General features: G+C 41.5%; 1 protein-coding gene, 1 non-coding gene and 1 pseudogene across 2 annotated transcripts in view; 2 read left to right on the top strand and 1 right to left on the bottom strand.

Annotated features, from left to right (window-relative positions):
- Nucleotides 1–8,078: 8,078 nt before the first annotated feature.
- The window catches only part of Abcb11 (ATP binding cassette subfamily B member 11), an 85,026-nt gene continuing 68,074 nt past the window's right edge, over nucleotides 8,079–25,030 (top strand). Inside the window, exons 1-5 of the mRNA XM_028882008.2 lie at nucleotides 8,079–8,384; nucleotides 18,631–18,733; nucleotides 20,066–20,087; nucleotides 22,321–22,372; nucleotides 23,092–23,330. Coding sequence (XP_028737841.2) covers nucleotides 18,658–18,733; nucleotides 20,066–20,087; nucleotides 22,321–22,372; nucleotides 23,092–23,330 — 389 coding nt within the window. The 5' untranslated portion in view covers nucleotides 8,079–8,384; nucleotides 18,631–18,657. The remainder of the gene's footprint in view (nucleotides 8,385–18,630; nucleotides 18,734–20,065; nucleotides 20,088–22,320; nucleotides 22,373–23,091; nucleotides 23,331–25,030) is intronic.
- Nucleotides 14,413–14,519, top strand: LOC114701826. The gene has a single exon (XR_003735879.1). It is a non-coding gene; the product is annotated as a U6 spliceosomal RNA (small nuclear RNA).
- Nucleotides 17,765–18,327, bottom strand: LOC114701821 (annotated as a pseudogene).

Here is a 25,030-nt window from a genome sequence, read left to right as displayed (position 1 = left end):
ATCTAAGGGGAAATATCTGACATTCCAAACATTTCCCATACCTCTAGAAAAATGTCAGCCAATCAGGGTCCTGAACCCTAGAAATCCCCTCACCCCAACCTCTGCTGTGATAAAATGCCCACCATGCCTGGGCTTGGGGCTCTCTGCTCTCACCGCTGAGTCAGACAGATATCCCAAGCTTCGAGCTTAAAATTAAGGCTCTTTGCTTTTATATATGGGATTCTGTCTCCATGGTGGTCTTTTGGGGGTCCCCACAATCTGAGCATAACATGTGGGGGCTTGTTCTGGGATCCCCCAAGCCCCCCGGGACCACTGCCCATAGAGCCTGAAGCTGGCCAGTACGTTTTCTGTGTGTCCGTGTTTACGTTCCTGTTTTCTATGTTTACTTTTGTTTGGAAATCCTTTTGTAAATGGACTTTGGGGATATCCTTTTGTAAGTGAGCCCCAAATTTGTAAGTACCTGCAGAAGATTCTTTGGACGGGTTTGGATCCCTTTGGTAGATTTGTATTTGAATTTGATTTGTATAGATGGGGATGGCATGACGCCAGTGACTTCCTTTTGGGTTTGTCTCCAGGCACCAGGAGAGCTCTTTTGTTGTCTTGTGTGTTGTAATTTTGTTCTCTTCCTGACTTACCAAAACTATAGACTCTTATTTTAGGATTTTTGAGTTGGTCCGCTGACACTGTTTCCTTAGGAAAATGTTCTGTTTGCCTTTCTGGTGGAATGTCCTGCCTATGTGAATGTGTGAGAAATGTGGCCACAAGTATGTGTATTTTATGCCTGGGTTTATGTACGTGCTGTGACTCCAGACAGAAACTGTACATGGACAGCCTTTGGGGCCGGATGGCCAGCAGAAGGGACAGAGGGTCCCTTTGGTTGAACTGGGACAGACTAAGTGTTAGAATTCTGCCCTCACTCCAGCTACATGACTGCACATGCACAGTTCAGGAGTTAAGCTAAGGGTCTTATGTATTACACCATCAGTGTGCGCTGGTGACGTGCGGTGTGGTCACACAATCTGCACCTTAAAAAGCCAGATGGAGACCCCACCATCTCTCTCTCTCTCTCTGCTCTGCTCCCCCCCCATCTTTCTCTCTCTTTCCTCCCCAGGCCTGGTTCTTTTGTCCCTCCTCCTCTCCTCCTGGTAAAGCTCTTTGCTACTAAGCAACCCGGTTCTGTATGACCGTGACCTTTCCGTCAGTAACCAGCACCATTTATCATTCATTTCACTAAGAGTACTCCTACCCCGCATTGCTCCCTTGCTCTCGGACCCAGAGCACATGCAGCAGCAGGCAGAGAAGCACACTGTTGTGGTGCTGCATGTCTGGTGAGCAGTGGCAGCGGCAGGGGCAGGGACTTGGGTCACCACCGAGCCACTGGGCGCCTGGGCAGGCCAAGAGCACTGCAGGGCTGGACACAACAGGTTGGAGACCAGGCCCCTGTGCCGGGAGCCTGGGGGTGGAGACTTTGCAGTGCTGAGCAGGCAGGAGCTGGTGGGGGCCTCACGGAGCTCAGAACTTGCCTGACCCGGGCATACAGTGGGGCTGGCAGAGAACTGCCCCTCTGGGATCACAGTCAAGGAGTAGCCAACAGGAGCCCTCCCCCGGAGGGGCATGGAGTCCCTCCCAGTTTGCCAGTCTTGTGCACTTGAGAATCTGAGGTTAACAACAATCTTTTGTCCCCATGCTGCACGCTGGCTGTCCCCTTTCATGCTGATGGGTAGGGCTCCCAAGACTTGCCCTGGGGGCTGCCTGCCAAACCTGACCATGGTTTGGCTCCAAGAATGGAATGGAGTATCACTGCCTATGGTTGCTAAGCTACGGCTATGTTATAATGCCGCCATCAGGGCTACTTTGATCATTCAGATCCAATAGATTATAAATATTTGTCATCATTTAGAGCGGTTGGCTACAAATTATTATTGGTTAAAAAAAAAAAAGAAGAAGAAAAAAAAACCCTACTACTAGTTTCAGATGCTTCATGTTGGTACAGTGTCCACGTAAATTTAGAGTTATTCTTGTTATGGTATATGCATCTGTTGTGTTTGAAATATTTTAGCCATACAATGTATTCTAGACTACTGAGGGGAACCACAAAAATGACTAAGTTTCTGTGTTTAATAAACAAGAGAGGAAGCAGAAGACTGGAATAATAAAGAGAAGAAAAGGATAAGAGGAATTTGAAGTAAATGTCTGAGGAATCAAAAGAATGGACTGATGGTACATAGAAGGTTGTAGAAGGCCAGAGGGGATGTGAGCTATGTTGAGGTTTCTTGTACCTGCAAATACTGAATTTAAAATTTGACCATATTAGGTTAGTTCTGGTTGGTTTCATTTTAAGAAAAACCAAACAACAACAACAAAAACCCAAAAACAAAAACAAAAACAAAAACCCCTGATGATTCTTCACTGCAAAATGTTTATGTTAAAAATGGAGATATACACAAGTGTATGTGTTGTTTATGCTGTGGCGGTGCTCCTTGTGGCTGGTCGCCGCCCATGCCCATGCCGGTGGAGGAGTGTGCTGATTGAAAGAATCACAGCCATGGTTACCTTTTAGAGCTTTATTGGGAGAGGGGGGGGGAGAGAGTTGAGGGGAGGGGGGCAGAGGGAAAGAGGGAGGGGGAGAGGGAGAGAGGGGTGCTGATGGGAGGAAGGAGCAGAAAGGAGAGGGAGAGAGAGAGAGGAAAGAGAAGGAGGTCCAGATGGAAGGAAGGAGCGGAAAGGAAAGAGACAGAAAACGCACAGAGGGCCCACCCGCTTTTTAGGCTGAGACACCATCGAAGGCTGATGACGTAATTAAGGACCGAATCCTTACAGTATGTATATGGACAAGTATGTGACTTGGATTTAACTCTATATGTGTGAATGTAAGCTAGCTTTAACTCTGTATGTATGTGTATGTAACTTGGATCCAATTGTGGGTATGTGTGCATTTAAGTATTTTAGAAAAAACATGTTTTAAACAGCAACCACATAGCTTTCCTCCATCTTGGCTGGGGACCTCATCATGATGTAGGCAGCCATGTGGCTGACAACCATCTTTTACTAAGGTTATAAAGATCTATTCAGATTAACAAAAGCTAACTTAAGAGATTTACACCTAAGTACTTATGTCTTTGCCAAGTGTTCAACAAGCTTCTAGAAAATTTAAATAGATGGCTACATGTGTTTAATAAATAAGATATTTATTAAATATTAAAGCTGCACCTCAATGCTTTTATACACAAGAATATACCTTGCTCTGGCAGCTAAACTTTGTAGTGTAAGAGTCACCCAGGTGATATATCACCCGAAACTGTGATGCTCATTTCTTGTGATACAGCAAAACAATGACCCGAGCAAAGGGCTTGGAATAGCTTCTGACTCCATGAGTCTAGTTGGGGACTAAAAAAAAAATAAAATAAAATAAAAAAAAAATCAAAAAACCTTTGTACAGGGATAGCCTAGGACCACCTGTGTGTCAGATATTTGCATTGAGATCCATAACAATGGCAAAACTGCAATTGTGAAATAGCAATGGGAAAAATTTTGTAATGAGGGGGTCATCATCACAACATGGGGAACTATATTGAAAGGTCAAAGCATTGGGAAAGTTGAGAACTAGTGGCTTGGAGAATATTTCTCCTTACTCAAGGTCTATTCAGGCTTAAGAATGTATGTCTAGCCTCTTTGTCTTTGCTGAATTTGTTAAGCTTAAGCAATTTGGATAAACTGAGTCATATAAATGTTTTATATTGATTCTAAAAGAAACTTCAATTGAGAAATTGTTTTTAAGGCTCATACTTAACAGAGATAAAAAAAAGTCTCCTCCCCAATATCAGGCTTTTAGATAAAGCTCCCATTCCCTCAGGGGCTTGGAGAAAGTTCCTGCTTGCTAAACAGGGAGCCACCCCCTTTATCTTTGGTAAAAGGAACTTATGGCCCTTCCATTAACATATGGCTATTTTGTTTTGGTTTGTTTACTGAGCCTGTATTTGATACTATAAGAGCTTCAATTCAAAATCATTGTTTTTAAGGCTACCTTTTGTAGACTGTTAGAGAATACAAGTAAATAGTATCTTATAAATAATCAAGTTCTTTAATTGTAGTCATGCTAAGTACTGATATAATTAATTACAGGGATAAGCTTTACTTAGACCCTTGCATATGTTTTCAGGGTTGAGTTTAAAACAAGTAACTAGAATAAAAGTTTGTCTGTTCAGATATCCCTGGACAGCTCTCATACTTCAGAGATCTGCAGAATATGTTGATCTAAAAGCTTATTATATCAGACAGACTCCCAGATCTTAGCAGTGATCCAAGGTCTACAAAGAAGATTACAGGGCACCACAATGTCTCCAGCTGGATTATGGCAATTCTGACCACAGAGTGAGATGCCTTGATACAACACCTGCTGTCAGGACCTGACGAAGACTGTGGACAAGCAGCAGGACACTGGAGAATTGATTGCATTTCTTTTGCCTAGACAAACTAAGATCAGTCTTCCTCATGTCCCTCTTTTATAGGAAAAACTTTCTCCTTATGGGCCTGATGGCCAAAGAAGATTGATGTTGTTCTGATACTTGTGCCTCTAATGCTATGGAGACCTGGGTATGGACTAGTCGCTGTCATTTATAGAATCGGAAGCTGCTTGATCTGCACTCAGGTATAATTTATCCTTCTCAGATCTCTGATAGTACTGACAGCTAGGCTAGCTATAACTTCATCAGCTTGGCAGCATCAGACAACCAGATCCTTCCACAAGGCTATAGCCAGCTTGTTAGCTCATTTTTAAGAAAGTGTTCTAAGATATGAAAGTTTAAATAAGTCATAAAGGTTTAAATATGGATCTGAAAAAAAGGTATGAGGATATGAAAGTCTATACAAGTTTTGAGGGTCTAACAATGTTTTAAGATATATAAAGTTCTGAAGATATAAAAGCTTATAAACTTTGAGGATCTCAAAAAATGACTTAAGATATAAATGCAAGTTGTAAAGATATAAATAAATGATTTAAATTATGAAAAATGTTTCAGATTGCTTTCCCTTTCTATGATATAAAAGTTCAGAGCTTAACATTTAATAGAGTTCTGATAAGCTGGTAGAGCAGTGACTACTTACTGTTCAGACACAAGCTCAACATTTTAGATTTATTTTAGTTGTCATCTAAATATAAACTTAAAAGTGCTTTTCATCAGATCAAAAAAAAAAATAAAATCTCTGTCCAATTTATGCCTGGCTCTCTGCACAGAAGTAAAATGCATGTGCTTTTAACCTAAATCTGTATTTTTTGCTAGGACTCATAAAAGGTATGAGTTTACTTCTGCTGTTTTACAGATACCTATGACTTGCTTTGTCTATGATATGGTTTTCAGTACAGATTGGTAATCTTAATATATCTAAAACTTTTATGTCATTTTGTAAGATAATTTATACAGGCCTCAAGGGATTAAAAGAGTCATAAAACTTGGGTCCACTTCACAGAGGTTAGAAGGACTCCAGAAAAGTACAGCTTAAATTTTGACTACTTGTCTATTCCTAAGGATGACATTTTTTCTCTCTCCTGGTCTTGGGACTCCTGCCTTTCCCAATTACTAAAGACTATGGGCCTAAAAGTTCCAAATAAATTCATAAATTTTGACTTCTGTTCCTAATTTAAAACTGTCTCACCAGGTTTCCACTTGGTTGACAGTCACCTCCAAGCTTCAGCTGCTGATTACACTGCTCTGAACAACTCTAAGCTCGGGATTCACTAAAAGCTGATGTGGACCAGCCCAGCCAACATGATTGTTCCCATCTCTACAGCTAGAACAGATAGCCACATGCTTCTGACAGATGCCCCATTGCCCAGCCTTTGACTAGCTTTTCAGCATTTTTTGGAACCCTGACAACAATGCCCCAAAGTCAACTCAAAGCATTTCTACAAGTGAATGTTGTCCCACATCCCCTGCCAAAAATAGGTTGAAATGCTGGGTCAAAAAGGAAACTCCATGGCATAGGGGACAAAATGGTTAACTATAATGCCCATTGACAGACCAGGAAGACAAGTTCAGAGTTGTCAGTTGATAAATTTATTAACTAAAATGGTTCTGCAATTGGATAAGACACTTGACTCTCTTTGTGAAGAACCAAAGAGGTAATATATGACCTTAAAATATTATTCAAGATTATAATCTGGTTGTACTCAAAGGTCAGTGCTACAGGGCCTTAAGAATAGCAATAGACACAGATGTCCCAGACCTAGAAAAATCTGTGGTTCTTAGGTCCCAATACCCTTGAACCCCTGGGTAGATAGGACTCATGATTGAGTCCTGTCATTGGCACTTGTGAAGGAGAGAATGTGGGGGGGCCCAAAATAGCTTGACCACACAACTGCCATGACAGGCTTAGAGGCCCAGACACAGCTTCTGTAATAGGCTAACTGGTGGGTAACACCGGGATCCAGAAAGAGCCATGAGCTGACCACCCAGGGAGGGCCTGCATCTAAGGGGAAATACCTGCCATTCCAAACATTCCCTATACCCCTAGACAAATGTCAGCCAATCAGGGTCCTGAACCCTAGAAACCCCTTCACCCTAACCTCTGCTATGATAAAATGTCCACCCTGCCTGGACTTGGGGCTCTCTGCTCTTACCACTTCATCAGCAGAGAGTCCAAGCTCCGAGTTTGAAAATAAAGGCTCTTTGCTTTTACATATGGGATTCGGTCTGTGTGATGGTCTTTTGGGGGTCTCCACAACCTGGGCATAACAAGATGACGAGTTCTGAGTTTTTACAACTCATATTGATCTGCAGGGTGATAATAATGAAGCAAAAGAGTTCACAGGTGGCCATCCCCTGTTATTCTGTGCCGCTGGGCTGACATTTCATTCTCAGACTGCAATTCATCTCCCTGCCTCTGAAAGTCATTCTTGGCCTGTCTTCACCCCCTTAGGTAAACATGCATGCCACTGTATTGCAACATCCAGGCTTTTTGCTCAATAGCCATCTGCTGGCATGGTGGGCATGCTTTAGGAAGGTCTTTCTCATGGTCTGGCCTGGAAGAAATGAAGACATTCTAAAGAGCCACTTTGTGTCTCTCGATCTGACCATCAGACTACAGGAGCAGCACACCCCAAAGAAATGGAAATTTCCTTGAGAATCTCCCACTGGGAGAAGGAAGAGATACCAGCAGGGTCGGGCTTGGGGTTGTCTCTTGAGGTTTCAAACAGTTCTAACAACTAGTCAGACTACCTTACAGGAGCAAGACTGAAGCACAGTCAGTGGCGGGGGTGAGGGTGGAGGATGGGGGGGAGGAAGGGGAGAGGGAGGGGGCAGGACCACACCTTGACTGGAGCTGCTTAGATGTGCATTTCATTGGTGCTCTATTCAAACTTTGATCTCACTTCAAGAGCCCAGGGACTGAGTGTTCACTGAATAAAATCTCCTTTTTCTGCTTTCCATTATTAATTTGCATGTTTTTTATTGACTTATAAATGACAGGTGGCCAGCCCTGACTTGGTGTACATGTTGTGACCCCACATTCACAATCTTATTACTAACCCTTTGCAAGAAGGAAGATAAAAAATAAATAGCATTTTGAGTCATATGACTGTACTACTTTTAAAAAATGTAATTCAAATTAATAAGGAAGAAAAATAGTAAAAAAAAAAAAAACTACACTTTTTTCTTTTTTGTTTTTAGAAACAGATGGAGTTAATAGTAAGAAGGCAGAAAAGGAGACCTGGGTAGCTCTAAGCATTTATTTGCCTTGAGTCTTTGTTAATGGAAATGTGTTTTTAAAGTCACGCATTTCTACTGTGGCTGGTGGGTAGAGCTTGTGGTTACTGTCAATAACCAATCAGGCCAGGGTTCAAGGGTCACCTGTGTGCTCAGACCTCTGAGCAAGAAGACAATTGCATGATATCAATTCTCCACAAAGCCAGGTGGGCTGGTTCCAGATCACCAAGGACCCACAACCCCAGGATGTCACAAGGGCCACTTCAAATCGAGGAGAGAAGACTAGCAGAATTTTTGTCTTGTTAGATTTTTAAAGTAAATTTTTAAAATCAAGGGCTTACAAAAGAAGAGTCAGGCCTCTTCCAGGCTCTCTACCATTAGGCCTCATTCTAAGGCAAATAGCTCTTTCTAGAGCTTGTTGATAGCCTTGGAAGGTTCCTAGTACACTCTGGGTTTGGGGGTTACTGCTCTGAGTATGGTTGACCTTTCCTCTCATGGTGCTGAACTGTGCTAGATCTGGACTTTAGGGCATTGACCTATAAGCAAATAGTGTCCTGGAAAAGGCCTGATTTCTGTTCAATGCTTCATTACAATGTAAGCTGAACTTGGAAAGGGGTGTACAACCCTGACTTTCCACAGTGGAGTCTCTTGCTTCTCCTGGCTTCTTCACATTCACAACCATAGGTAAGTGACTTGCATTTGCCTGTAACATTTTAAGTCTATGCTTTCCAAGTCTTTTTTGTTGAAATCTCTGTTTATTGGGGTCGTGCTTCAGATTTACCCAAATCCTAGTGTTGTCTGATGAGGTGTGAAGGTGCATTGTCTGATGAGGTGTGATGAGGTGTGAAGGTGCATGGCTGGTTTCTTGGTACATTCAATGAGGAAGCTTAGTGACTGTCTTACAACAATGCCAGTTTGTACATCAGCTGTCTTGAAAAGTGTGTGTGTTTGTGTGTGTGTGTGTGTGTGTGTGTGTGTGTGTGTGTGTGTGTGAAAAATGGGTAAATAGATTGAAAAAAAAATGTATCACCCAAAGTAAAAATTCCAGAGAGATGCTTTTTAAACTTGATGCTATAAAGTTTGGTGTTATAAAAGCATGATCCTATTTGATCTAATTATCACAAAATCTCAAGCCTTACCAGAGACTTTTAAATACCGGTTAGTCTTTTCTGGCCTGAAGCTCTTCATAAACTTCCATTGTTCCTGGGATAAAGCCCCAAGACCCCAGTGTTTAAAGATCACAGGGAACCAAGGGATCAAGGGCAGCTCCAGAGGTGGCCTGTGCTCCCCTCTCCCCCAGACCCGCGGTATTCTTTAACCTTTGCCCCTGTTCTGTCTCTGGGGTCTGGGCCTTCCATACGCTCCTCCCTTCCCTGTCTAGTTTGAGTTTTTCTCCAGGGCAAATTCTTGGTGGACGTGTTTATTCCAGAGCTTCCCAAGCTCCTGCCCACGCAAGCTGCTGCCCACGCATCCCTTTCACGTACGGTCATCACACTTGCGGTTCTTCCATGAGTCTGTCAGCCGTCTTTTGCTTAGTCCAGAAGCTCCATGAGGGGGAAGCTAGTTAGAAGGCTGGAGCTCTAGGCAATATTTTAGTTGAAAAATCACATCCTTGAGGATTTTCTCACTGTTCTGAACTGACTTCATGGTACTGGAGTGGGAGGATTTTCTGTAAAGAGCCAGAGAGTTAATACAGTGAAGGACATTCAGTTTATGTCAGAGATACTCAGTGATGCAACAAAAGACAATAAAAAAATGGGTGAGTATAATAACAATATTCCAGTAAAACCATGATTCAGAGAGAGAGGGAGAAAGCATGCAAGCAGGTAGTCAGCTGACTGCCTTTATTGCAGTAGGACTATAGGATTCTTTACTCTGAAATCGGTTTCTGAGAGTCTGTTTCTCCTCCCTCCCTCCCTCCCTCCCTCCATTCCCCCTTCCCTTCTGTAATACCAATAGTCAGTTGTTAGTGTGGACCAGGCCTTTTGAGAAGTTCAACCCATTCATCTGCTACTCTAGTCTGGTATTTCCACCACGACACAGTGCATCTTGGCCACCATGAGGTGCACACAAGAAACTGGTGGACATTGACTTTTTTGTGTTCCCAGAATCTTTGCCCTGCACCTGCATGGCTCTGAGGACCCTGTGTCCGTCTCCCTCATCTGGAGTGTCTGCAGGGTCCCTCATTCAGGCTCTTCTCTGGATGCTATCACACCTCAGGTTCTCCCAGACAACCCAGGCAGATGCTTGTCTCTGCCTTTCTGCTCAGCAGTGGACTTCTACAGGCTGGTGCTAATGCTCTAAGATAGAAAGATTGTCGCTGTGCCTGTCAGTTATGACCAGGGTACTGACCTTCAGTGTTTATTCCTGAGTTGATAAGATTCCATCTTTTATCTTTTATCAACAGAAGTTGAACAGAAGCTTATGTAGTAGGCAAGTTAAATATCACATGTCATTGGACGGAGAAAGACACTGAGTTGTGGTCAATTAAGTCTTCTTGAGGGGTTCCTATTTAGGTAGTCAGGTCAGCCAACCACTGCATAAAAATCTTAATTTCTGCTTTTAACTGCTAGATTCTCTGATGTTTCAGAAAATTGATTTTTTTTTCCTGAAAGATCTTGGAAATTCTCGCTCTTTTCCTGAAAGATTTGGGGGAGATGAAAACAATTCAATATATAAAAATTCAAATGAAAAGGAAAAAAAATCTTGAAAGAAAGCATAAAATCTTGTTTTCAGCTCTGAATTTTCTTATGTTTGTTAAAAAAATTATTATTGCAAATTATGAAGACATTCTGATTATGGCTTTTGGCAATGGATAAAATAATTTCGGTTCTAATTAAGCATTAGAAGGAATTAGCTAAGAAAGCATTGTGACTGCTTCTGTTGATAAGGGAGACAAGACAAAAACAAGATAAACTTCTGAAGGAGGGGGCTTATCCTGAAGATCCTGGCAAACAAGTCTGTTTATCATTGAAAACTGGGTTTCTCTACAGCCCTCCAACATCCAGTAGCTGGTCTGCCACTTCAGTTAAGCTCTGTTATTCTCCTAAAACAAGCAACTGCCCAACACTAACCACAGACCTTACTCTGAGAACATACATAATAAAATGAAATAACACAAGAACAGTTAATAGTTCGGCCACAAAATGCAGAGCATGAGTGAGTGCCATTTCTTTACCCATCTTAAAGCATCCCAACTTGTTGACAGCATCTATTTAGAGACTCTCCCTTCTTTAACTGACCTAATGGAAACCCAAGTCCCATAACTGGACCTTTCTGACACTCTCTTACTGAGCTACCTCATGGCCATCAATGTGCTCTCCTCTGTCACTCAACCTGTTGACTCAGAGTTGTGTTCATGGTGGTCTTTGCTGAAGGACATTGATGATGTTATGAATATAGAAATCTATGATGGGAATAAAGCTTTGTCTTTGAGAAAATGTTTCATTTTCATAATAAAATAAAGACCACAGAAATGAATTATAAGGATGTCCAGAAAGACACAAACCATAGGAAACCTCATGTGTGGGATTGCCAAGGGGCTAGGATAGGAGAGTGGACTCAGGTTAGTGGGTTGACCACAATAACCCTGAAAGGCAGAGTTAGGGAAGGAGCGAGGGGATTAGGTGTAGAAGTGTGAAGGGCAGAAGAAACTTATGTTCTCTTCCTTTGTGGATTTTTACCAGTATCAGCTCATGGAGCTGAAGATGGATTAGTCAGGACTCAGAGATATGTAAAAAAAAAAAAAAAAAAAAAAAAAAAAAAAAAAAAAAAAAAAAAAAAGATTGACTTGGTGGTGTTACCTATAATTCCAGCACTAAGGAGGCAAGTTAAAGACCAACCATGGTTTACATAGTGAGTTCCTGGCCAGAGACCTATGTAGTAAGATCTTGTATCAACTCCCATTGTGCCCTCCATCCAAAAACACAGTGGAGCAGCAAGTAACAGCAGGACCTGTGAAACTCCAAACTCTGAGGGAAGGCACTGTACTTTTGGCCTCTTAATACTGCTGAAGATATATATGCACAGCAGCAGACAGAAACTTCTTAAATGACGGAATAAGTTAGGAAAAATAACTGGTGACTGAATGAAAAAGAACATGTCTTGCTGGTCTCGAGGGACCCCACCCTCACTTGCAGGGAGCCATTTAGTCATCATTAATAAACTATGACAGAACAGAGTTATCATTTTCAATCATTTCCCCTCAAGTTTTGACATCATTAATAAACAGAGTTTCTTACTCATAAACCTGTAACCCAATTTTTGAGAATCTAGAGACATATGACAGTCTGTGCTCAGGCTGGTTGTTTTGGTTGCTTCACGGACACCATAACAAAATGTTCAAGTCACCCTGGGCATTTTGCCATGTCTCAGGCAGTGTATCATTAACTCTTAGTGGTCAGAGTGCCCAGGAAAAATCTTCAGGCCCAAACTCTTGCAGTTATTATTCAAATTGTGACATAATACAATCAATGTTTATATTTATATCTTTATAGAATTAGTCTATGTCTAATCCTGGCATTCCATTGTTCCTTGGTCATATGACATTATAGTGGCTCTGCATGAGCTAACTTCTAAGAGAGGGAGGTCCTGACACCTCATACTTTTATCACCTTTCCACTCTGTACTTTGCTTATCAATATGTTTCTATGCGGGGCAGGGTTGTATGCCACGTGATTGTCTGAGTGTACAGTGGGAAGAGGCTTGTAATCTGAGCTGTGGCCAACTCCTCTAGCCCACCGGATCTTGTTGACCTTTTTGAATTTACTTTGTTTTGAATACCTTGTTCCAGTGTAAGTACAGGGACAGATGTTTCAAGAATGTCTCATAGCCTCATGAAGAGACCTCTGAAGGAAGACCTTCAAGTAGATAAGGATATCTCCCTCAAAGTGTGTGTGGGGGAGCCCTGGGTAAGCTTAGAAGCAGCATTCCTGGGAGAAGGCATAAATGACTCATAAAGAATTTTCCATCAATCCAACATCCTCAAATTGTACAAATATTAAAAGTGCCCCAAGTATGTAACAGGTGGATATGAAAACCAAAGGTGGCATGGCAGCCATCATGTGTCTCAGCTCTGCTGGATCTTTGTCAAGCAGCTGTGCTGGCTTTGTGACTTCTGCCATTCCATTGAGATGTGGCTGTGCCACTCACTATTTGCTACTGTGATGCTTCAGGGAGAGGGGGAATCATTGCCTTCTGGATCTACTATGACCCCCACAAGGCTTCAATGGATAGTTCCAGTACAATGCTCACACCAGTGGCTTTGGTTGAACTACATAGGTCACACAATGCAGCACAAAGTTATAAATCTGGGATAGGAAAAGTAGGGGTTAATAGGAATGGGAAGGAGATAAGAGAGGGGACACATAGAGAGAGACAGAGAGAGAAAAAAGAGAGAGAGAGAGAGAAAGACACACACACACACACACAGAGAGAGAGAGAGAGAGAGAGAGAGAGAGAGAGAGAGAGAGAGAGAGAGAGAGAATAAATAAGGACTTATTATATATCTCTCCAATCCATACTTTTCCTGGATTCTCCTCATTATTTCATTTAATCTGAATTACAAAAGACAGTACACTGTGGACTCATTCTCTTCTTATTTTGTATTTTCTTCAAGCTTTGGGTTCCAAAGACATGCTGTAGTAAATATGTTATTACGTGTCTCAGCATGGATCTCATATGATGTGAGCTTGAATCTAGGCTCCACCAGTTACTAAGCAGTAACTAACATGTCCTTGGGCATGTAGTTTAATCCCTTCATGCCTTAGAGCCAGTGTCTGGAATATATGGAAAGAGCTAGTTTCCATTTTAGGAGACAAGGATTTAGTGATTTTTTTGTTTGTTTGTTTGCCTTTATTCCCGAGCACCCCCTTCCTGTGTGTGTGTGTGTGTGTGTGTGTGCGCGTGCGTGTGCATTCACCCCATAGCATACATGTAGAAGTCACAGGACAATTTGTGGGATTCATTCTAACATTCTTCTACCGTTTGGACATTTAGGGTCTGGGGATTAAACTAGGGTAGTCAGTCTTGGTGGCAAGTACCTTTAGCTGCTGAGCCATCCCACTAGCCCCTGTTGAAGGGTTTAAAGTCAAGACATAATTTAGTTGTTTTTTAAATTATTAGGGAAAATTATAGAATTGTATATTCTACAACCTATCATCAACATTTTTAGGCTTGCTTGTCTTTCTGATTTGCTTGCTCTCCAAAGCTATTCAGTCATCTTATGTTTTCATTACCTGTAGAAAGAGAACTCTCCCTCCGCCCTCACAGCACTTTGTACTGTTGGAGTTCAGTCCACGCCTGTATTTTGGCCAATGGTTTTAGTACCTATTCCTGACCATGACCTAGAATTTCTTTGTTATGTTTGCAAAACCTTATTTTTTTCCCAACTTTATAGGTCTTCTAAAACCAGGAATGGATATTAATTGTATCAAATACTTTTTTGAATCTGTTAAACTGATCATTTGTCTTACTAAAACTGATCATTTGTCTTACTAAATAACCATCCTATGCTCCAAATCAACCTCATTTCACTGTATTTTGTAAGCTACTGAGTTACATTTAGTATATCTTGCTTAGCTTTTTAAAATCAATTTTCGGAGAAGTCTATTTTTTACCCTTAAAACATTCTTTGTCCGATGTCAATATTAAAGTTGCCTTATGAAATGAGTTGAGTATGTATCCTACTTTGTTATTTAAAAAACAATTGATAATGCTCACTTCAGCAGCACATGTGCTAAAATGGGATCAGCATAGAGAGCTTTAGAATGGCCCCTGAACAAGAATGACATGCAAATTTGTGAAGCATTCCATATTTTTGATGACTTTCTTCTTTGATTCGTCTATTTTTGTTTCATATAATGCACAAGTTAACTAAAACAGAAAGCTTCTTTCAAAAACCTAGAAAAAAAAATCTAATTTGTATGTAATTGTTATCACTCAGTCTTTGAAGTTTGATAAAACTTGTCCATGTCGTTAATCTAACCCTGTGTTTTTGGGGGGGTAGTGGTGGTTTTTTGAATATTAAATAAATGTCCTTAATAATTATTAGTTTTACATTTTAAAGTTTTCTTCTAAACAAAATGTGATCATTCATATCTTTTCCAGAAAATCAGTTTTATCCTGGTTTTCAAGTTTATTACTGTAAAGTCACTTATAGTATTTGATTATGATTTTCAGTTTTTCTGCCTGGTCTTCTGCCTACTTGTTTTCTGTTGTTTAGTTGTGACTTACATATATTTTCTTTGCATGTGTTGTTGAGTTCTGCCTGGTCATTGGCTATCTGAAAAGAACAGCTTTTAAATTGCTCTGTCTTCTCTATTGTTTTAAACCTTATTAATTTTGAAATCTCCCCTTTTCCCTTTGTTATGCTGAGGCTTGAACCCAGGGCCTCTATATGCTCTGCTACAGGGTGTCATGCCCAGGCTTGTTTTGGAAAGCTTCTTGAGAAGAATGGCATTCATTCGTTAACCTTTTAAAAGATTAAGTGCATTTAAGTTACAACCAAATCTTTGAGTGTCTTTTTATCAGGATCCCACAGCTCTTTTGTCTTTATTTTCATGTTCCAAGTATTTCCTAATTTTCACTGTGAGTTTATCTTTAGCATGCATGCATTTTGAGGTTATAACATATACAATTTTATTGGATACAAATGTGTACAGACCGGGAAATGACCCTGGACTCAGGTGGCTAGCAGGCCATTCGCATTAACCTGTTCCTCACCACCCTCATCTCCTCAGATCTGGCTCTCTTCCCAGCCCATGAACTTCTCTACCCCCGCCTCTCTCCCCTTCGCCTCCCCAGCTTCTACCTGCTCACCACAATGGCATTTGACTGTCTAATGCCGTAGGAACCGGGAGGTACGTGGTTGAGACCTGCCCTCACCAGTCTCATAACATGGCGGAGAGCTTTGCTGTGTCGGGCCAGGGGCTGGAGTCCCAGGATCCTGCTCTGTAGCCCAGGCTGGCCTCCAGTTTACAGAGATCCGCCTGGCTCTGCCTTCCGAGTGCTGGGATTAAAGGCGTGCACCACCGCCCCCGGCTCAATAACATTTTTAATCAACGGCCATAGATACCTCTGGGAATGAGCTTAACACATTTCATCTACACATTGGGCATCTTATTATTTCATAGTTTTACTTTTTGTCCCTTTGATATATAACAGGTTAAAGTCCATATCATGACTTGACAAACCATACGGAGGTATTTTGTTAGTTCTTGTGTTCATGCTTGGTTCTTTTTCATGGTTCTTTCTGGATAATCTTTTCTGACAAGGTACATCCTGTAACAGGTGCTTGGGTTTGTGAACTGAAACTCTCTTGGTTTTCAATGTCAGGATATCGGACAAAATGATCTCCCCCTCCCCAGGATAAATCATTAGGTTAAAAGTTATTTTTTTCCTCAGCACTTTGACAATGTTTATCTGCTGTCTTCCAGTGTTGGTTATTGATAAGAAAGTATCTGTCAGTCTGTTTCCATTGAGTAATGTATTTAATAGATTTGAGGACAGGGTGTAGTTATTCTTCCTGCTCTACTCTTTTGATTTAAATTGTCTATTGATTGATTTTTGTTTATGCTGATCAGCTCTTGGAGTGTTCACCAACTATTGCTCCTGGAACAAAACACCTTCCACAAACAACTTAAAAAGAGGGAAGATTAGTTTTGGCTCATGGTTTTGGCTAAACTCTGTTACTGGAGGCCGGAGGCAAGGCTGAATCTCATGACCATGATGGTAGAAATGAGTGAAGGGTGAGATCCCTCACTCTGTAGTGACCAAGAAACAAAGAGAGAGATGTGAAGGAGCTAGGACATGCTCCCAGTGACTCACCGTTCACAATCCCACCATCTTCTAACAGTATATTCAAATTCTGGATTTGGAAATGGATGAATGCATTTATGAAGATAGAATCCTTATTATCTAATCATCTCCCCAAAGCCCCATCTCTTGCACTGGGGACCAGGCCTTCAAGGCACACATGACATAACATAGGCTACTGTTAATCATGTCACTGCTTTTAGAAAATTGCTAGTAATTATTTCTTTAGTTATTGTATCTATCATTTCCATCCTCTGTGATTCCAACTAGATGAAGTTGGAAGCTTTTCACAAGTCTACCTTCAACTCTTTTATCTGTATAATATGCATATATATAATGCATGTATAATATATATCATTATCTCCTTATATAACCTTTATAGATGTGCATTTCATCGTGAGATATAACTCCATAGGCAATGATCGGCAGCGAATTTTCAGGGGCCTCCCAGCAGGGCAGAAGGTCCATAATAGAGCGACTCCACCTAGAGAGGGTCTCTTTACTCCCCTGTCTGGTGTGGGAAGCTTCTAGTCCTCTCGGGATCTAAACTCTCACACTCGTGTTTGTGTCCAGAGCCCATAGTGAAAACACCAGCTGCCGTGCCCTCCTTCTGCTTATGGTGCATGGAGATGCTTATTTTTATTGTCTTGAGCCTGGTCGCAATTTTTAAAATATTGCCCATCGTTGCTATATATCCGAAGCAGAGAAAACTCACAAAGAGAGCTGTGATTAAAACTTCTCCTAACCTGACGTTTTCTCCAGTACTTCCTGGGCTCCGGTTGGACTCCCCTTCCTTTGGGGCTCTGCTCACCAAAGTCCGCTGGTACTGCTTGAAGGACTTGGGTGTCATTGCACCAACTACGCTTAAGATGTCATCAGTCACTTTGTTCTCTACTTAGTACCTGGATGAGAATTTGTTAAAAACAAATAAAGCACGGATAAACAGAAAGAACAAATAAATTTAAAAGCAATCATCTACCCATCAACTAAAAAAACCTTTTTTTCTTTTTCTTTCTTTCTTTCTTTCTTTCTTTCTTTCTTTCTTTCTTTCTTTCTTTCTTTCTTTCTTTCTTTCTTCCTTCCTTCCTTCCTTCCTTCCTTCCTTCCTTCCTCCCTCCCTCCCTCCTCCCTCCCTCCCTCCCTCCTTCCCTCCCTCCCTCCCTTCCTTCCTTTCTTTCTCTCTCTGTCTCTGTCTCTTTCTTCCTTTCTTTCATCAGATAGTCATTTATTGAAATATTTTCTCTGGTTGTTTTTTAATGAGCTGAGCATTCCACTGCATCACTCCTGATGTCATCGATGATGTCATGAAGATGGAGGTCATCCACATTGCTGCCCACAGACTGTGCAGTACCCAGGGTCTCCTTAATATTTCCAGACAGTTCTCTGGCTAAACACAAGTGCTGCATCTGCTGGGCAATGTTGACAATCTGATCAAAAGTGGTATTTCCACTGTGTTTAATGTTCTTCTGCTTCTTTCTGTCTCTTGGTGGCTCTTTGAGGACCAGGCAGAGGCAGAGGGCACCACCTCATGTGGGAACAGGTAGAGGCAGAGGGTACCACCTCATGTGGGAACAAGTAGAGGCAGAGGGCACCACCTCATCCCGGCCTGTCTTTTCTGAATGATCAACTTCACCATAATCCTCAGACCTTTCCATTCACTGGATGCTTTGGCAATGTCATTACCAATTTTTTTTTTTAGAGACAGACCCAGGGAACTGATCTTGGGGGCCAAGGCAGATGTGGTGCCCACCTCACCCCCGGTGAACCTCAAGTTCACAACTTTGAACTTGGGTGGCATGGTGCAGGCGGCTGGTGTTTGATGAACCCGGATTCTGGATGACTGAAGAAAGTTGTAGTCTCCTCTGAGCCAAAAGCTGAAAAGCAAGAAAACCATTTTCAACTGGGTTAACTTTTGAAAAGTTGGCAAAGGTCATTTGAGTAGCAATGAAATCATGACTTTAACCCAGTTTTTTTTTAGTTTATCTTTCCTAGTATTTATTCTCTTTCACTGAAATGTTATTGAATTGAAAGATCTGCTTTTGTTTGAGATTGTTTACAGAAGCCTGTTTATTTGGCTACTTTGTTAAATAATTGCAGTAACTGTTTTATTTTACAGGGTTGTTGAGGACAGATCACAAATACCATGTCCGACTCGGTAATTCTTCGAAGTGTAAAGAAATTCGGAGAGGAGAATCATGCTTTTGAATCAGATGGATCACGTAAGTGGCCTTTGAATTCCCTTGAGTCTTATGCAAAGAAAAGTAAAGACAAAATGAGACTAACCCATCGACATTTCAAGATGCAGAGAAAAATCAGCTTCAACATGTGGAGCTATTATGGGCATCCACCTGACATGCAGCCTGTGGGGTTTCTCTAGAATCCATGTCACGTCCCACCTGAAAGCTCTATGTTGGGATGCACAACGTGTGAGTACGTGGAAGCATCTCCCATGAGAACCTCCTTCCCAGGTAGAGTGGGTTGTTCAGCCCTGGCCATTATGGTAACTTTATCCCTGCATCATTGCTGATCACTATGGCAACAGTAATAAGAGTTTCTGCTCCTGGTAAGAGAGACTGTGTGGGAGGGGCCCCACAGCATTAGTCCCTGGCATGTTGTCAGCACAGACTCTAACTGCCATTCACTGATTAAATCATACACTTCTGTATTTTACAGATAGAGAAAGTAAGACTTTGCTAACTTTTTAAAAGTTGGTAAAAATCACGAGTTATGATTCATGGAACCATGATTCTAATCCAGCTTTCCAATTCTCAAACCCTGTATCTACACTGTAATGTCTCTTCAGTCTTACTGCAATTGTATTAAAAATGTCAGTGGAACCAAGAAATGATGGCCACGGTAACAGATATTCCTTAGGGTTCTGTTCTCTGTGGCTTCCTTATGGCCCTGATACCCACTTCCATTTCCTACCGACATTTGCTCCACATATGCTGACAAAAATTACATGTAGCTCCATCTTATGGATTCTGATAGTGATGAAGTGTTGAAGACATCTTACGGCCAATTTGTGATATATTAAGTAGAAAGATTTTGATGTTTCTAAGGAAACAACCAACAAATTAATCCCCATTTCAATAGATAATTTTAAATAGTCATATTCACTTCAGCTAATTTAGAAACGGTAACTTCCATCAGGCATGGAGGCTCACATCTGTAATTCTAGCCCTTGGGAGTCTGAAGCAGGAGAATTGCCATGGGTCTGAGTTTGAGGCCACTCTGGACTACACAGTTCCCAGGCTAGCTGGCATTACAGAGTGAGAGACTCTGTCTCAAAAAGAAAAAAAATTCCTTTTGATATTCAGAAAATATCAATATTTTATGATCTGGAGAAAAATCCAAATATGTACTCAAAGCAGCAGGAGGGAGAGGGGGAGAGATAGAGAAAAAGAGAGATGGAGAGAGGTAATTATTTTATAGTATTCCTGAGTAAAAGTACTTCATAGACATGCTTTTGATTGACTAATGATTACGATTGTGTTGCATTTGGACATGATTTTTATTAACCTCTTTATACATTGTTTTCATCTTGACAGATAACAATGATAAGAAACCAAGGTGAGTGGCCATTTCAACAGCACAGCATCTTCTTTAGAATGATTTCAGAATATTCCTATAAATGCAGAGCGGAGTATTTTCATACACATCACTTCCCTTGTTTGGTGTGCACAATGCTTTCTTCCCTTCGAAGCCTCGTGGGATGTGCATTCCTTCCTGATTATTCCAGTCTTCTTCCCGTGCATCCCAGTCTACCAGAGAACTGCTAGTCCAAACAAGCAGGAAAGAGTTGAACAATAAGTGTGAGCTCATGAGTGCAAAGAGGTCCTCCAACTTCGTTTCTATTCACCCAGTGGAGACTATATAAACCTGAAATTGAATTCTTCAAGTTTTCTCTTCAGCATTTTGAGTTGTAAACAAGTGTGTGGGGCAGGATGGGGTCTGCATCAGAACAGAGTTCCTCACATGAGGGATGGTAGAAAATTAGTTTAAGAAGTGTGAAGTATTTCACGACAGAAGAAGATGGGAGCAGTGGTTAATTAACAGTGGGCTAGAGGGACTCAGGTGGCCCTGGTCCTCTGGAAGTCCCATTGGGAGGGCAAAAAAGAAACAGAGTCACTTTCTCACCTAGAGAAGGTCATTTTATTTTATTTTTCACACAACGTATTTTGATCATGTTTTCCCCCTCCAACTCCTACCACATCTTCCTCATCTCCCGAAACCACACAACTTTATCTCTCATCTCAAAAAAAAAAAAAAAAAAAAAAAGAAAACCTCACAAAAATGAAAATCAAGACAAACAAACAAAAAGCCCCAATAAGGCAAAGAATGTCAATAAACAAATAAATAAAAGGAATAAAAACAGGCCCACAACAAACTAGTATGGAATTCGTTTTGTGTCAGTCAGCTACTCCTGGGCACAGGGCCTGCCCTGGAATATATGCCTATCGACTCCATATACCCAGGGATACACACCCAGCGACACACAATTGGAGAAAATGGGTTTTCCCTCTGCTAAAAGGTATCAATTGCAATAGCTTTTCTGTTAAGGGTGACTTCCTGTGTCCTCTTCTTCCTCTCAGTGCTGGGACCCTATCTGGCTTGAACCAGTGCACGTCTTGTGTGTGCTGGCACAGTCTCTGTGGATTCACACATACATCAGTCCTGCTGTGTTTCTTAGAGTCCTCCATCTCCTCTGGCTCTTACCATCTTTCTGCTTTCTCTTCTGAACACATCCCTGAGCCTTGAGGGGAGGGCCTTGAATGAAGACATCCCATGTAGGGTCGAGTGCTCCAAAGCCTCTTCCTCTTTGAGGGTTGTCCACTTGTGGGTCTGTGTTAATCTCCATCTACTGCAAGAGGAAGCTTCTCTGATGAGAGTTGAGTGTTGCTCTGATCTATGGGGATAACACCACATCATTAGGAGTCATTAATGCTATGCTCTGTTAGCAGAATCATAATAGTACATTCCCCCCAGGCTCATGAACAGGGTATATTAATGAGGAGACAGAATAAATGGTATAAATTTAGAAAACATATTGCACGGTAGCTACTGAGAATGTATAACTTTTTTTTTCTAATAAAAAGAGTGGGTTGGAAATGAAGATTTGAGATGGAATGTGTGTGGCAGGGCAGATGTTATTGAAATCTCAATCATCTTGGCTAGGGAATGCCTTACTGGGAATGAGGAGACTCGGAGTGAAAATCCAAACTTTAGAGTAACTGTCCACGTGAGTGTCTAAGAAAGGTCATTTTGGGAGGGAGCACATTTGGCAAAGGCAAATGGGTAGGTGACTGGCTTCAGAAGAACTAAGATTATGTATATTTTATATCTCCTGCTGATTCCAGTTAGTGTTGCCTATACACACATAAGTCTATGGCTGACCACTGGAGTATGGTCAGCCATCTACTAAGGGTCTCATTCCTGAAGAAAAAGGATGCCCCCTCCCCCCCGCCACACACACACACACACACACACACACACACACACACACACACACACACCTTCAGATGCCACTGGCTGCCTGTAGCTCTTCAACTAGGTGTGGGGCCTTGTGACCCCCCCCCCATGCTGTAATGTTAGCTGGTGTAGCCCTGTGCAAGTCTTGTCCAGTTACCCACAGCTGTTGAGAATTCACGTGTGCAGACTACATTAAAGTACTGGCTTTGGCCAGAATTTCCCAGCCACAGGGGAAATTCTTTCTTATTAAAGAATGACCCAGGAAGTACTGAGTAGGGAGAATTTCTCACCAATTTTAGCAAAAAGACCTTTAAATACCTGTTTTTCTCCTCAGGTCACAAGAAAAAAAGAAAGGTGAAGATGTTCAAGTTGGCTTCTTTGAACTGGTAATACAACCACGCTGATTTATTTGGTTGATTTTGCAGCTGTGAGTTAGTTTGCACACTGGAGAAAGTGCCAGTTCCGTAGTCATCTTGGTGGTGATTCTAGTCATTAGCCATGCAGTCATGAGCTTTACCTGTGTGGTAACATGCTGATAGTGATTACAAGTTCAATGCCCACAAATCATGTTTAGTATCAGCAATGCTATTTGGAATAGAATCCGTGGACTCACAATTATAATTTGAATAAGGAAAACCATCACAATAACTCCCAAAGCAATAGATCATATATAGACATTCTTATTGGAAGTCTTTAGAAACTCTATAGCTTAGGGATTTACCCCAAATTTGTGTAGGATGGAGGCATTTCAAAGCAAATGGGTTTTCCAAGCTGAGAGCCAACTTATTGCATTGTTGAATGCTCACAAGGTATATCTACCTGGTAATGAATGGCATCTATGATGATGACTTGCAAGGTAGCAAAGTCAGTTCCCGACCTGAGGAGAACAGATTCAAAGATTTGGATGTAATGCAAGAGTCTAACGTTTTAGACAATTGATGGTTAATACTTCTGCATAACTGGTGTGAAGACAGCTGCTCAACCATGACTCCCACAAGTACCAGGTGTTGAGTGCTACTTACCAAAATCTAAGTGAAATTAAATAGGCCTCCTACCTCCCCTGCTTTTCTTATATAGATAATCTCTGAACCCTTTGTTTTTCAAGTTTCGATTTTCTTCATCGGTTGACACTTGGCTGATGTTAATGGGAAGTCTGTGTGCAGTGCTCCATGGAATGGCCCAGCCAGGCATACTTCTTGTTTTTGGTATAATGATAGATATTTTTATTGAGTATGACATTGAAAGACAAGAACTCGAGATTCCGGGAAAAGTGTGTATAAATAACACCATTGTGTGGATCAACAGCTCCTTCAACCAGAACATGACAAATGGAACACGCTGTGGGTAGGCGATTTTCCTTTTTCTTTTTGTTATATCTTAAATTATAATTCAAAACACCCAAAGACAATATTGACTGAGTGAAATGGCATTGAATAGAAAAGAGCAGAAAAGCAAACTTACTCATGTTGATAGAAATTCTTTAACCTTGAAGCTATTTCCATCCTTCCAGGTCTCAAAATATCAACAGACATCGCTGGTCAAATACTACAGAAACAATCACTTGGTTTACTATAAGCCTGAGCATGACACTGTCCGTACTTATTGCCACTAAGGAGATAATTGTATTCCTCTTGAGTCCCCTGGACAGAAGCTCCTTCCCCATTTGCCCATTTTTGCTCCTTAGCTTTGTCCCCTCTCCATGTGTCCATCTCCATAGGAATCAGTAGTTACAGCCAGCATTTCAGTTTCCACCACAGAAGAGTGGTTGGTACTGTGACAAGAAGGTGGCCCTGAAGCAGTAGCCAGAACGCAGACTAGCCCAGTCTCTGAGATACGCCCCACAGACCACTTGGTAATGAGCGAGTCTGTAGTACATGTGTGTCGACTCACTGTTGTGGCATGGACGTTGCACTCGCCTTGTGCTACCTCAGATGCAGAACAAGTTCATTGGCATGTATGAATCCATATGCTCAGGTCCATGAGTCAAAGGAAGGGCATATCCTTCCCAGAAAGGCACTTGGGATGGCTTCCTCAAATAAAATTTTGTTTCTCAAATTAATTTTTGAAAATGTTGACAGGGTTTATTTAAATTATGGGTCTTTCTAAATCATTAAAATTCTTCCATAATGTCATCTACTTTGAGGGTTTTTCATTCCTTCAATAAAAAACAAAAAACAAAAAAACCTTTGAATGTCAATTAAGTAACATGAACTTGTAGAAGCATCAGGGACACACTGTCCTGGGAGTCATATCTTTACTTTTGCAGAGCTTTGGTCTAGTCATTCTTAAAATATTAGTTGTAAACTAGGGGGTGCTAGATGATGAAAAAGCACAAGATTCTATGCACTGCATAAAATTATCCTTTAAAAATTAGTAAGCAGAGACTGGGGAGATCACTTATTGGGTATAGTGCTCTCTATGTAAACACGAAGACCTGAGTTCAGATCCCTGGCACCCACATAAAAATCAGGAATGGCATATCAAGTTGAGGTAGGACTAAGCTCCTCCCCTTGTATTAAGTCTGGGCAAGGCATCCCAGTATGAGGAGTAGGTTCCGAAAGTCAGCCAAAGCATTAGGGACAGACCCTGCTCCCACCACCAGGAGTCCCACAAGTAGAGGGAAACAGAACAGAAGCAGAGAAAGAGTGGATTGGGAAGAGGGTAAGGGGAGGTGGGCTGTTGCTGGAGGGCCTCTCTCCAGGTTCCACCAAGCCCCACAGTCCCACAATCCACGTATAAAATAATCACTCAGACAGTTATATTACTTATAAATTGTATGGCCGCGGCAGGCTTCTTGCTAACTGTTCTTATATCTTAAATTAATCCATTTCTATAAATCTATACCTTGCCACATGGCTGGTGGCTTACCGGCGTCTTTACATGCTGCTTGTCCTGGCGGTGGCTGCAGTGTCTCTCCCCCTTTCTTCCTGTTTTCCCAATTCTCCTCTCTCTTTGTCCTGCCTATACTTCCTGCCTGGTCACTGGCCATCAGTGTTTTATTTATATAGAGTGATATCCACAGCAGTGGGCGAAGAGGATAGGAG

Source organism: Peromyscus leucopus, chromosome 4, assembly GCF_004664715.2.
Source record: "Peromyscus leucopus breed LL Stock chromosome 4, UCI_PerLeu_2.1, whole genome shotgun sequence".
NCBI classification, from domain to species: domain Eukaryota; kingdom Metazoa; phylum Chordata; class Mammalia; order Rodentia; family Cricetidae; genus Peromyscus; species Peromyscus leucopus.
Note: the sequence above shows the minus strand (reverse complement) of the source record. Positions and strands in the feature narration are given on the sequence as shown.